General features: G+C 35.5%; 1 protein-coding gene across 1 annotated transcript; it reads right to left on the bottom strand.

Annotated features, from left to right (window-relative positions):
• Nucleotides 1–5,264: 5,264 nt before the first annotated feature.
• On the bottom strand, nt 5,265–10,384 carry stx10 (syntaxin 10). Its single transcript, XM_026275426.1, has 8 exons — nt 10,268–10,384; nt 9,562–9,731; nt 8,688–8,782; nt 8,534–8,596; nt 8,339–8,440; nt 8,044–8,150; nt 7,708–7,802; nt 5,265–6,874 (listed from the first exon to the last, which is right to left on the bottom strand). The coding sequence occupies exons 1-8, from the start codon at nt 10,300–10,302 to the stop codon at nt 6,798–6,800; spliced, it is 744 nt and encodes a 247-aa protein (XP_026131211.1). The 5' UTR covers nt 10,303–10,384; the 3' UTR covers nt 5,265–6,797.
• Between the last annotated feature and the right edge of the window lie 3,982 nt (nt 10,385–14,366).

Consider the following 14,366-nt stretch of genomic DNA (forward strand, 5'->3'; position numbering starts at 1 on the left):
ATGGGTGGGTGGGTGGGTGGTATGTGTGTATGTATGCAGAGATCAGAGAGCTGTGTTTGTTTTTGTCTGACTCAGAGAGGGAGACATACAGTGCAGACGCAAGCAGAGAGGGGAGGGAATGTATTGGTGATGAGATGGATGCTCACACACACACACACTTAAACACACAACTGGTGCAGTGAGCCATTTCCCAAATGGAGGCATCAAACGGTACGCTTCGACTAAACAAACCTTCAGCTCACACTGAATCTCATCTGATTTGCCTTCTTTGGATTTGTTTCTTCATTGAAGAGTTAACATGAAATCAAAATGGATCCTACTTTCCATAATTGTCTTATTATTTCACATTTTTCATGATTTAAGTCATTTTATTTCATGGTAATGATACGCATCACAATATTTTGCTTTAAGGTGTTTATGAGATCAACATTTTTGATACCATAGAAATTACAATTCTTGTCACCAGAGTCAATATCACACACACACAAAAAAAAATAATAAATGTATATATTTATTTCTTCTTATTAAAGTTACAAAAGTGATTCAGTCAAGAGCTCTTTTGTTGTTTGATTAACATGAATGACAGACACCTGCTGTCACTTTAAGAGCTGCCTGGATACAGTATATTGTTACAGATGTGTTTTTGGTAACCCTTTCTATGAAGCCCATGTTAAAATACATTATAAAGATATTCTTAAGGCATTATAATGAATGCATAATGCATTATATTAAAAATGCAATGTTTATATGTTTGGTTACATTTTATTTTGATGGTCCCCTTAGTCTATTGAAAAATGCTATAACTACAAATAAGTAAATATTTAAAAACATTAAAACTATTATATAGCATATTATACGTTTTGTTTTATATAATGCATTATGCATTCATTATAATACCTTAAGAATACCCGTATAATGTATTAGAAATATGGGCTTCATAGAAAGTGTTACTGCGTTTTCTTTCTTAGCTGTTTGCTTTCACTAAAATGACTGTTTACGAGGATATATGCATAAATGGGCATTGTGACACTCAGAGGTCTGTGTATTAAACTGTTCAAGGCCTATACAGTGGCAAAAATAACTGCGTTCAATACTCCCTTGCTCTATGAGCAGTGTCTGACAGCGCTCAAAAACAGTGCATGCATAGAGAAATGAATTCTCTTTCACTGCTGATTGCATTTCAGTGGCTTAAAATCACTTGTTTTTAAACCGCAATGCTTTAAAACATGTGTAAACAATATGTTTTCATGACCACATAGCACTGCAATATCCAGTGAGCATGTAACTGCGATAAAGACAGTAGTCGAAAACTTCAAAGATCTTTTACACACAAGAATCTGTGCGCAAAAATGACAATTTTTTCCCTCCCTACATTTTTCTTTTCAATCTGTTATACTCCGATTAATGTCATAATGCAGAAGAAGTATGTCGCCATTTCTAATCTTAACATATTTCTCAGTGCTTGTTATTTCAAAGAATGTAATCACTTGCTCCATCTCTGAAATCAGTCTTTTAATGTACATGCTAATGCTAACATTGGTTCCTGGGATGTCATTTTCATCCTCTTCGCAGCTATCTGCAAATTCACTTTCACGCCTGGATCCAATTTGTTTCACAGCAGCTTCTTTTCATTTAGTTTCAACGCCCTGCATTTTTGTTTCCCACTAAATATTCAAAACATTGTGTCAATATATTCCAACATTAATATCTAATATTTGTGTTTAATTATATTCACCATATTCTAAAACATTGTGTAATTCAAATGTATTGCGAATGTCATCTTATATCGTCTTTAAGGCCATATTTGGGTTACTTGTTAAATGAAAAGTGAAAACTCCAACATATGAGCACAATTATACTAGGGTTGGGGTGTGTTTGTGTGTGTGTGTGTGTGTGTGTGTGTGATTAGCACTCCATTGTCCAAAAACAGATGAATGTGATTGATGGTGACTGCATAGTAAATATGGCTTTGTGGTGGACTGTTCCTCATTGCACCTTTTTAAATGCAACGAATGCATGTTCATGATGGCTGGATTGTGATGTCTACAACCCATGAATGACTTCTTAATATGTTCTGCTCAGTGGTGCATTGGTCAGATTGGGTACACAATGTACGCTGAACTCGATGAACTTCAGTGGATTTAGCCCGTGTCGAATTTCAACCCCTGACCCGCACTCTGGGTTCATGGTCTTTCGTGCAAAATCCTTTTTGATTTAGCAATTCAACTTCCAGTATTATTAGTATGTTATACTAAAGAATCATCTACGTCAAACAGAACAAATGAGGTTATTCTTCGGATGCTTTGAGACATACAATGAAAACATAAAAAAAAAAAAAAAAAAAAGCATGACAACCATAGTTTTTTTTTGTTGTTGTAGTAATACCCATGATTTTTTGTTCAAATCTAGAATAGCGCTTGGCCATTGAGATGCCACTAATTTTTAACATAGATAGACTGTAGATTTGCCAAGTCCTTTGTAGAGGAACTTCATGAAATTTACAGTAGCTAGGAGCAAGAGAAGCGTTATACATTTTTGCTTTGCATATGACTGAAGTGCTGGGAAGGGACAAGGGCCACTGAAAATAGCTAAGAAGGTATGTACATTTTTAAAGGGTGGATGAGGCTGAAGCAGCATAGATGTAGGGAGCTGCGGTCTATGTGCACTGCAAGCTATATTATAACTTCTTTCTATCTTAAATATCTTTTTTTTTTTTTACTGAATTAGTTTACTGGTGCAGATTACTTTTGATGTTGAATGGCACATGGATGAGTGCCACCTGGTGGCGGACTTCATGTGCTGCAGGTAGAAAAGGAAACTGCCATGCAGTTACTTCTCTTGACCATTAAGGGGCAGCAAAGATTTGGAAAACTCTTGTAATTTGACATGATCTTTAATTTATGAACCCCTTGCCAACTCAAATGTGTTTGAACTGCCAAATATAAGGAAAGGTATTTTGTTTATTCAGAACTAGAGTAAATTGTCTCTGCTGGTGTTTACCAATGTGACGATCAAAACATTTGATACTTTATTAACAAACAACCAAAATGGGGATTTGTGAATCGCTAACTATCAGGGGTGCTTGGTCTGAAAATAAGTTGAATACCCCTTTTCTTAGCACCTTGAGCTCCCTCTATTCTATTTTTATTATAATTGTTTTTAAGTTAGTTTTTTTAAATTCGAGTCTTAGGGCTGGTTCACATAGAGCTCCTCGTTTTTTTTTTTTTTTTTGCATTTAACTGTGCTGCTTTTTAACTTTGTCCCATGTAAACATGCACTAGGCAGATGTCTTTTAGCACTGTGATGCATCTTGCTGCTTTTTCAGCGTCTTGTGCATCCAAGCCGTGTTAACAAAAAAAAAGTCGTTTCACTATTAAGGCAAGTTCAACTTTTAAGGCAAGACACCACTAGTGAATAAGCTATACATTTAATTACAAGGCATAATGTCATTAAATTTGCACTAATTTCCAGGTTCAAAATTTGTTAGATTTTTGGTGACATATTGAAGAAACTGGCCTCCTATATGCATCGGAATTTAAATTAGATGCAAATAGTTCTACTGGTTTGAGTGTTTTACCTTAAAAAGCACATTTCGATGCTCTATTCTTTCTCATTTCTCAGCACTAATTTCTTCTGTGCAAGAACGCGTTCGGTTTGAACAACTTAAGCTGGAAATATCCAAGCTCACTCCACCTCACAGTTCAAGAGAGACAGAAGGGGTGCAAACACAGGAAAAACAATGACAGATGCAATCAAAAAAGCCTCGGATGAAGACATACCTCTCCTGAACTGATGTCTTGTACATTTAATGCTTTTAATAAGATGTCTATCAGCCTGTTAATCTTCTAACATCTTTCCAGCGTTCTCTCCTCCGCATAAACCCTCTCCTCTCTCTCTTTCTCTCCTCTGCGGCCCGCCGCTCCATGTACTTCACCTATCTGTGCACTTCTGCGCTGCTCCGCCGGCAACCTCAAAGACTTCTTACAGATTTCAAAACATATATTGCTCTTTGTACATCCCTGCCTACCAGAGACCAGTGCATGTGCGCACACACAAGCAGGTGTGTGGATCTACCTCCTGACACCTTCAGCCATACCTCCCTGGCCCCTGTGCCCTGATACAGGTCATGTGATGCAGGGGAATTGTTTGAACATGGTGTTATGGGAAATAGATGTAAATGGCAACTTTGAATATGGGATGTTGTAGATTCATACCTCACCAGGGGCCGGGGAGCTCCATCAGCATGGCTCCGGAGAGAATGTCTCTGGTGTGCCCACAGGGATCCTGCAGCTATTTTTTTTTTTCAGTATAGATATATATGAATATACATATATAAATACAAATATATATATACTGTACATTATGCATAGAAACACTAATGAAGTTTGATTGTTAGTTGTGCACTCACAGCATGAGATGTTATTCCCCAGAAACCGCTTTTCGGAAACAAATGCAGTAGTGTCTACTGATGTCAAAACCCCTCTGTACCCTCCACCCCACCCCGAGTACATGCCAGTGTTTCCTCTGTGTTCCAAGTGCCAATAACTTTGTGAATTCCTTTACTGTGACCCAACGAGAAAGAAAATTGCACATTAACTACTGTAAAAGAAAAAAAAGAAGAAATTATGAAAATACATCTTAATAAAAAGCTTTGTAACAAAGAAAATCATCGTGTTTCGCTTTTGTTTTAAAATAATAATTAAAAACATTACTCATCTTTAGGACATCAAAGATTTCCAGATTGGTAGAAAAAACATTACATTGCTTGCTCACCAATGCAGTGCAGTGCAGTGCAATGCACTTGCATTCACTATGCAGTGAATGGGTGCCGTCAGAATGAGCAACTGATAAACACATGAAAATAATCCACAGCGTTTCACTTGACAAGACATGTCGAGTGGATGTTTTTAGCAGCTGTTGGGATTCTTATTCTGACGGCACCCATTCACTGCAGAGGATCCATTGGTGAGCAAGTGACGTTATGCTACATTTCTCCAAATCTGTTTCAAAGAAACAGTCATGCTGGCTGGGCTGAAAGCAAGTACATTTACAGCTACTTTTCATTGTAAACTATTCCATTAATGCCTGATTCAGTCATTTAAACTGAGCTTTACAGGTTGTATCTTATATTTCATGATATGCATCTGTACTGTGAAAAAATTATGTCACAGAAGTATTTTTATCTGAGAGCTGCCATGAAGTTATTCCATAATATGTTGCAAAGAAATATGTAAATAACTTGATAAATGAAAACCGAAACCACGTCAAAGGCATATACTTTAATCAGATGCCAAAATAAAGGCAAACTTTTTTTATAATACAAATGCTTACAAAAATAAGTGACAAGGGCATTCGATTTTTGAAACAATCATTTATGTAGGCAGCATTGAAAGACATCACTTGTACCAAATATAAGGGGTATTATCTTTTTTTAGTACCTTGTTCCACATTTTGAGCAAAAGTGATTATTGGCTTTTTTTTTTAAGGCTTGCATTTTTCTAAAATCTTATGCTTGCTGTTGAATCTGACTTTCAGCTATTTATGGGTTTATTTATATCATATTACAAAATTATAATAGACAAAACAATACTGAAGTATGTCATATTCAGCTGAAGCTTGAAAGAGGAACACATTGATACTGAACATAATACATTCACCCAGAGGCATGTAGTGTTACAGCCAGATCAGAGCACACTGGAAGCAACTCATTGGCACGGAGGATTGGAGTACAAAATGTTCATTAGCACACCCACAGAAGGGCACAATATTAGATCTGAGCTCAAGTTCAGGAATAGAAATATCAAGTAAACCATCCTAACTCTGGGGTCTAATCAGCTCAGTCATTAGCTGACTTTTCAGAACATGCATCTTCCTGATTTGGACTGCAATTAAAAAGTGCAGATTCCATTAAAAAATTTGTTTTATTAAAATGACGAATATATATGTATAGGAGTAATGGGTATGAAATATCACTGTGGCATGCAGTGAATGCATAACCCACACCTTCAAATGTCTATATGTCAGATGACTCTACACACATCTCCACAGTAGTACTTCAATATACAGCAATAATGCATTAAACCATGTTAAACCCAAGTACTTACTGTACACACAGCAATCATCCATAAGCTCACCCAAATGATGCAATAAAATGCTAGATTTATCCATAAAGGAAGAGCAAATGGTGTAAAATGCACCAATGTTACACTCAAGGTGTGACTTTGCTTTAAAAACATAATTTACATTTTCTTGCTATAACTTACTTTAGATTTACTTTACACATCATCAGAGGTTGTTTGATGGTGGTACTGCCAGTTACAGATCTGGGGGGGGCGCTATGAGCCTGCTTTATTCATTGTGCTTGGTGAACCATCAGCACATGTATTGTCAGCATCTTTCAGGGGCATTTATAATGTGCACAATTCCTATATGGCTTAATAATTACACATATAAAAATATAATAAGGCAATATCAAATTCCTCATTCCACACTTGTACCACAATAAAACATAAGAAATGCAATAACTGTTAACTTCCATCTCAGCAGCAGTGAAATTCTGGAATAGACCATGGGACAAAGAGTTCAATCTAAAAGCAGTAAGAGAGAGTAAAATGCTGAGAGTCAGAAGACATATGGGTTAGATGAGGGCAAAAGACAGGTAAAAAGACTAAAAAAAATAACTGAACTCTTTTTTTCACAAAGACAAAGGAAGCGGAGGTGGAAGAATTGTGGTGAAATTCTGACTTCCTCTGTAAGCTTTTGGCATGATGGAGGGCCAAACTGAAGAAGAGTCTGGTTTAAAGAGCGCATAACAGAATGAGCACCACGATCAGTATGATGACAAGAACTCCAATAGCGCACCACTGTCTCCGACCTGCAACACACAACAACACACACGTCAAGACAAAATATCACAAACTCTAATGCTCTTACATCTTGCAGAATTAAGCTAGGTAAAAAAACAAATATGTATCTGTTTGAGTGGGTTTGAGAAATAAATGCATCAGTTTTATAAAGTGATGCAATACAAGTTATTTTTTTAGATTTTTATTTGTGCTGTCAAATGATTAATCGCGATCCAAAATAAGTTTTTGTTTACATAATATATGCGTGTATACTGTGTATATATTTTTTTATACAAACACATGAATGCATATATTTAAGAAAAATGTTTATATATTAAATATTTATATGTAATATCAAATATAAGAATATAAATATAAAAATGTTTATACATGTAAATATTTTCAAAATATATATGTGTGCGTATTTATATACTTAATAAATATACACAGTACACATATATTAGGTAAACAAATAATAATTTGACAGCACTTATTTAAAAAATGTTTTATTATACTTTCATTCAGCAAAGACAATAGTGATCAACAGTGATAGTAGATACTTTTACATCATTAAAAAAACAATACAGTTCAAAAAAACATTCTCCACCAAAATATTATGCAGTGTAGATGTTTTCAACATTGATAATAATGAGAAATGCTTCTTGAGCATAGGACTGTAAAATCGTTTTATTTGCCACTGATGGCATCCAAAATAAAAGTTTATGTATATGTGTGTGTACAGTTTTTTTTTACATGCATATATTAAATACACACACACAAACACCCAAATTTGATGATCATTATTATTCAGAAAATGTGAAAACTATTATAGAAACATACAATAAGGAGTAAAAGCACTCACTGCTGGTCATGTGTGAAACCTTCTCCATTTTCTTCAATACTGAGTCCATTCTGGAACCGGTCTGGTCCATTTCCTCATGAAACTCGCCAAGCATACTGGGACGAAATCACACATATTAACATGGAGTATAAAACAAATCCTGGGGTCCCTTCTTTGTACCTCACTTAACACATCTGAGATGATCTGAAAGATGCCAGATCTTCTAATCGTGATAACGGATCTTCAATGAATTTGCTGATTTGATTAAAATATCTGGATTGAGTTGTCTAAGATTACTGCGCATTCTCATTTTCCCCAAAAAGAAATTTTTTATTTGTATTTTTTTTTTTTGCTTACACTGCCTGCTCATCCAGCTCGTCTCCAATCCTGCCGGACATGTCCTTCAGGACACGGATACTGCCTGAGACCAGTTCCAGCTGCTCATCCTGGTCCTGCATGATCAGCTGCAAGCAAAAAACATGACATCAAATAAAGAAGACTGTAGATTCAAAACTGTGCTATTAAGCATGTGAACTGCTTTGCACAAAAAGTCACACTTCCTTGTTTTCTGTAAAGCTTATAAAATGGAATACTGGCAAATAATGCTGGATGAGAACAATATTAAATGAGAAAAAGACTTCCTGTCTTTTACCTGCTGCTGTTCCTGCTGCTCCTGAATGTATCTGGAGTTTGCAGACACCAGGTGAGGCTCCAGACCGGAGAACCGATCCTTTGCCGTGGCCCCCAGCAGAGCCTGACAGACAGTGGCACGGTGCTGATGTCACTAGCACACCATGTGACCATTTGGATTCATACATTTCAGCTTAATAGTGAACGAATCACTCACCTGTTTGTTTTTCTTCTCTGCTTGAGCCACAGCTGAGGGACTAGAGAGCTGCTCCTTCATCAGCTACATACAGACATACATTCATGCATATGAAAATACTGGAACTCCAACATAAAATGAAAAACATAATAGAAACTGGGACAGGGATCGATACCTGCACGGATTTACGAGTTCGTTCCACAAATTCCCGCCTTTCCTGGAGTTCATGTTCTCCTAAACGGAACTTTCCAGGGTTTGCCTCCACAATACCTGATACAGTCAAGGACTATAAGGAGATCAGCATATACATTACCAGTCAAAAGGTTTAGTTTTTTTTTTTTATAATACAACAAAGATGCATTAAAGGTGCAAATGTAACAAAAGTTTCTATTTTAAATCAGTGCTGCTCTTTTGAATCTTATCTATATAAATAAGTAATTTTTTAATCATTTTCAAAGTTTTTAAATTGCTTGTTTTATTTTTGTGATTATTTTTCTTCATGATTATTTTACTTGCTTTTATGTAAAGCACTTTAAATTACCATTGTGTACTAAATTTGCTATATAAATAAACTTGCCTTGGCTTATTCAAAGTATCCTGAAAAAAATTAATAATAATAAGAAATGCTTCTTAAGCATTAAATCAGCACATTAGAATCGATTTCTGAAGGATCATGTGACACTGAAGACTGCTGAAAAACAGCTTTATCATGAACTAAATTAGACAATATAATCAAATAGAAAACTACTATTTTAACATGTAATAATATTTCACAATATTACTATTTTTATTGTATTTTTAACCAACAGCCTTGGTGAGCATAACATACTTCTTTCAAAGACAATAATAAAAAATACTCAAAACCTTTGATGTTAGTTTACATCATTTTTCAAAATGTTAACATTTATATTTCCCTTTATTTAGACCAAACAGTCTTTTGGCACCTCCATCTCCCTTTTTACGTACCTATACGTTTTTGTAAGTGTTTGTGTAAAATGATATTAAAGATGTTTGAAGGCATCATAGGCCTTTGGTTTACGGCAGGATACTGATGGTTTCGTGCAGATCCTCCAGGTCCCAGTCGATGGCCCTCAGGCAGTTTCGGAGTTCGTTGGTGCTCCAGTCCAGCTCATCGCGGCTGACAGGGGTCTCCTCCTGAAGCAGGTCCTCCCAGCGCTCGAACAGCCCCTGTGCCTTGGACAGGGCCTTCTGCACCTCCCTGTCAAAAACATGAGTAAACTGTGAAACCCCTTCTCCTTGATGGGAATGAAAGTTTATCACCTAGACTAAACAACACATGCACTGTGCCACAGGTGGTTACTGTTGTGATGGGGGGGGGGGGGGGGGGGGGGACTCAATTTATCAAACATGCATTAATACGACGAATACATTTAATTTATGTGTGGTTTCTAACTGTAACTGTACATTAAATGAATGGCAGAGACCAGAGTGTTTACACGCCTGTCAACACAAGTGACAAAAAAAACTCTCTGGCTTTTTTTAGACTTAATTTAACCATCCAAACTTCTAAAATGTAACTAGAAACACCGTCATAACACAACTTATTATTACACGAAGGCTGTTAATTAGTAAAGTCGCATGGAAACTCAAATAATGTGACATTAACTGGTGCTACACAGTAATGAAGATGCTTCACTTACCTTTAACTTAGCCTGTCAATATCAAATCCGTGTCGTTTAGACAAAGATGGAAGACAGACATTATGACAGGTAAGAGTAAGTTAACTTTTCTTACCCTTTAACCACGAAAAAAGGATCCTCCATCGACATATTAGCCCCTTTGGTTCAGGAGCTATGTGAAGTCACCGGCAAGACGGCTCGTGTAATTCATGACGCACGGACTACTTTTCAAAATAAAAGCAAGTCTGGCTCCAACGAATAGAATAATTTAATCATTGACAGTTGAGACATAAAACATGTTCTACAACTATATCAGATACTTATTATATATATAATTATGGATAATGGAATGAATAATTGTTGCTATAGTAGCCTAAGTTAATTTAAACGTGTGTAAAATGGTATTTTTAAACAATCTAGTTGCCTTTTTATCAGTAATTTGTTGAATAAACATGAATTGCATTCACATAATTATGTGTTATATCCCGTGAGCTTTTATACTAAAGCAGACACTGAGTGTGAAGCTATATAGCTATATAGCTATATAAAGGTAATATATAATAATAACCTTCATTCCCATCAAGTAGAAGGGGTTTCACGGGTTACTCATTATATATATAAATATGTGTGTGTGTGTGTGTGTGTGTGTGTGTGTGTGTGTGTGTGTGTGTGTGTGTGTGTGCGTGTGTGTGTGTGTTTGCATTTGTATTCAAACTATGGGGTTTATGTCCCATTGCTATTGTTACAGAAAATATTTATCTCTAAACCTTAAAAACATAAATCTCCTTAATGCATGCACGAGTACCAACACACATTTCTTGACTTGTACATAAAATGAACGCAACTAACAATAACAATGTGTAAATAATAAGCTCTAATTTTGTAGAAAAATAATGTGAAGTCTTTAATATGTTTGTTGAGAAGACAAAATAATTCATACTTGGATACTATTCACAAAGCATTAACTAATCAGTAAATCCCTGGATAAGTAGAAATGTCATAAGTTTTAGCATTGTTTGTCTCTCATTTCCATAAAAGGGCTGTTAGCGCATCTTTGCCGCAGTCCTGACCTGATTCATAATTAATTCGGTTAGGTAACTGACCTAGATTGGCGCTCAAGGCTTTAAACATGCCAAGCTAAAGACAAGTTGGTGTGTAACATGTAGTTTTGCGATAGGTGTGTTAAACCGCTTAAAGGATTCCAATGTCTTTTCATGCCAGCTAGAGGCTTAAATCCCTGTGGCCTGTTCGCCTCCCCTTCCTATTATCCTCCTAGTGTTTAGTAACACTGTTCTCCTTCACTTCCTCCCCCAGCTCACAAAGTCACCACTTCCTTCCCCTCTCCTGCCTTCCTCCCTCACCACACTCTCTGTTTCCTGTTCACACACTCTCCACCTCCAGTTAAAAGGCTGGCTGAAAGTTGTCAAGGCCTCATTTGTATCCTCACAAATGAAAAGTGATTTGAGAGAACATTTGAAATGGGGCTGACTATTTGAAAGAATCATAAAAAAACATGTTTTTCACATGAAAACATGAATTGCTTTAAATATAATAATGTCAACAGGTTTATTTGAGTGTTAGGGTTAAGCAAATATCCTTATATGTTAATGAAATCCACTGGGTCTGTGAGGTGTCCTCTTTAATATAGTGAAACCAATGTGTGCTTTTGATCTCAGCTCCAAAGAATGCTTATGGAAATGAAGGGTGGATCTTACTGGAGGCCTGATCCCATGGAATGCAGTTCGTCAGAGAACAGTAATGAGGGAGCTATTTTTAAAGCAGTGGCTTTAAGGTCCGTCTGCTGAGTCACTCTATTTTCAAAACACATTTGGAGGCAAATGTAATGCTGTAGTATTTTAATTAAATCATCTGTTTCTATCTAGAAACACACATTCACAAACGAGACTTCTCTCACCCTGAGCAATAAATCCATATAATAAGAATGACATATATTTCCAAGTATGCTTAAACAAATAATTTAAATGAATTTGTGTTAATATAGGCTGCAGCTAGACAAATAACATATTTATTTTTATAATTAGTCATTTAGCAGATGGTTTTATTCAAAGCAACTTACAAACAAGGACAATGGAAGCAATCAAAATCAACAAAAGAGCAATAATATGCAAGTGCTAACAAGTCTCAGTCAGCTTAACGTGGTACATGTAGCAAGGGTTTTTGTTTTTTAATATATAATAAATAAAAAGAAAACAGAATAGAAAAAGAATAGAGCAAGCTAATGTGAGAGGCCTTTTCCGCTTTTTGTATAATTCTATAATAAATAAAAATAAAACAAAATAGAATATAAAAAGAATAGAGAAGCTAGTGTTAATATTTTTTATAGAAAACAAGCAGTTAGTGAATGAATAGAGTGCAAGTATGAAAGGTCATAGTTTTGTTTATTTATAAAAAAAAATAAATAGAAAATAATTAGAGTAGAGAGTGCTAGAGTCAGAGGTTCAAATAAAGATGGAAGAGATGTGCTTTTAGGCTACATGCTGTATGTAGGCTACACAACAAATAAGACAGACAATATAATAATATTATATTTTTGCATATAAAAACCCCTGGTGCACGTTAACAAAATTCCTGAATCTAGACATAGCCAGGTAGCTCTTTCTATAAAAAGAACGTGTATTTGATGTGAGTGACAGCTGCCATCTGACCTTAATCGCTTTGCTTCCTAGTTACGTTCATGTGTGCAGAAGGGGAGGGGCTGTTGGATCGGTGACAAGTCCAAATATGGTCCGTGGTGCATCACTGGCTCCGCTGAGGCTGCGGAAGAAGAGCAGCGGAGGGCACGTCACGGCTTTTCCACTGCGCGCTCCCCGGAGGACCGACGGATGGCCCAAATATGGCGATTTAACGTGACGTCGAGCAAACAGAAGAAAAAAAAAAAGAAAAAGAAAAAAAAGATGTCTAACCCTTCCAAAGAACTGTAAACACTCGGGACATATCCATACACTTTTCAACAGAAATGTTTTTCAAGTCGAGTTTGTTGGGTATGTTCGATTTAAAGAGAAAAGCATAATAAAACGTGAATAAAAATATAAACAGAATGAAAAACAACACAGCTAATCTGTGAAATGATGCGGTTGGTTATTATTTTCTATACACTCTATGCCTCACTCAGAGAATATTTTATTTATTTCGTTCTGGTCATCAGTGTAATTATATGAGCTCAAAAAAAACAAAAACAAAAAACAAACAAACACAGATCATCTGATGTCATGAAACGTTTTACTACTGCCGGGAATTTGATACAGTGCTATTATAACAATGCCTGTGATGTCTGTCATGACGCTTTCGCAGAGCACTGCCATTAAGGCCATAGTTGCCAGATTTCGTTAAAGAATGCGTTTTATTATTATTATTTATTTATTTATTTATTTATTTATCATTATAATATGAGCATATCTTTAAAAAGCTCTTTATTGTGCTTTTACTTTCCATGATTATAAGAATAAGATGAAAAATACTTTTGTTTAATTAACCTATCTTATTTTGGCCAAATGTCCCATTCATGAATGCAAGTTTGTTGACTGAACTAAGGCTATACAGAAAATAGAGACTCTTTAAATAAGAAAGCTATAAATGCTTTAAATACAATTGATTTGTTTTGAAATTATGTCTATGCCCAATTGTACCCTTATTCGTATCTTATATTATTACCCCCTGGCATTTATTTATTTGGTTAATTAGTTCTTTTTTATTGTTGCTTTTTTCATTTGAATGAAAGTGCATGTATACTAAAACGAAAACTTAATTATATGTATGTCTGCACTATGTTTTCTGTACTGGAAGCTCCTAACACCAAGATGAATCTCACACCTGGCAATAAATCAATACACACACATATGTCATATATATATATATATATATATATATATATATATATATATATATATATATATATATATATATATATATATATATATATATATATATATATATTACAATAAAAATAACAACTACAGTACTACATAAATAATATTTAAATAACACCTAATTTAATGCATATATTTTCTTATTTTATGCTAAACAAAACAAGTCGGGAGCAGCGTATAATAAGTGGACATGGCAACACAGAGCATATGTTGACTTGATACTTCAGCGCTTGTGCCAATGTGACGTATGTTGACAAGGGAGGGGCGTTTATAACACCCAGGGGAATGGAAACTCTTTACGTCACCGAAGCGCAGATAAAACACCGC

This window comes from Carassius auratus, chromosome 11 (genome assembly GCF_003368295.1).
Source record: "Carassius auratus strain Wakin chromosome 11, ASM336829v1, whole genome shotgun sequence".
NCBI classification, from domain to species: Eukaryota; Metazoa; Chordata; class Actinopteri; order Cypriniformes; family Cyprinidae; genus Carassius; species Carassius auratus.

Coding starts and splice junctions, on each gene's coding strand:
- stx10 (XM_026275426.1), bottom strand. CDS start 10,302: ATGTCGATGGAGGATCCTTTTTTCGTGGTTAAAGG. Junction 8,783..9,561: donor GGATCTGCACGAAACCATCA/GTATCCTGCCGT, acceptor TGACTGTATCAG/GTATTGTGGAGGCAAACCCT. Junction 7,803..8,043: donor GAGCTGGATGAGCAGGCAGT/GTAAGCAAAAAA, acceptor ATTTCGTCCCAG/TATGCTTGGCGAGTTTCATG.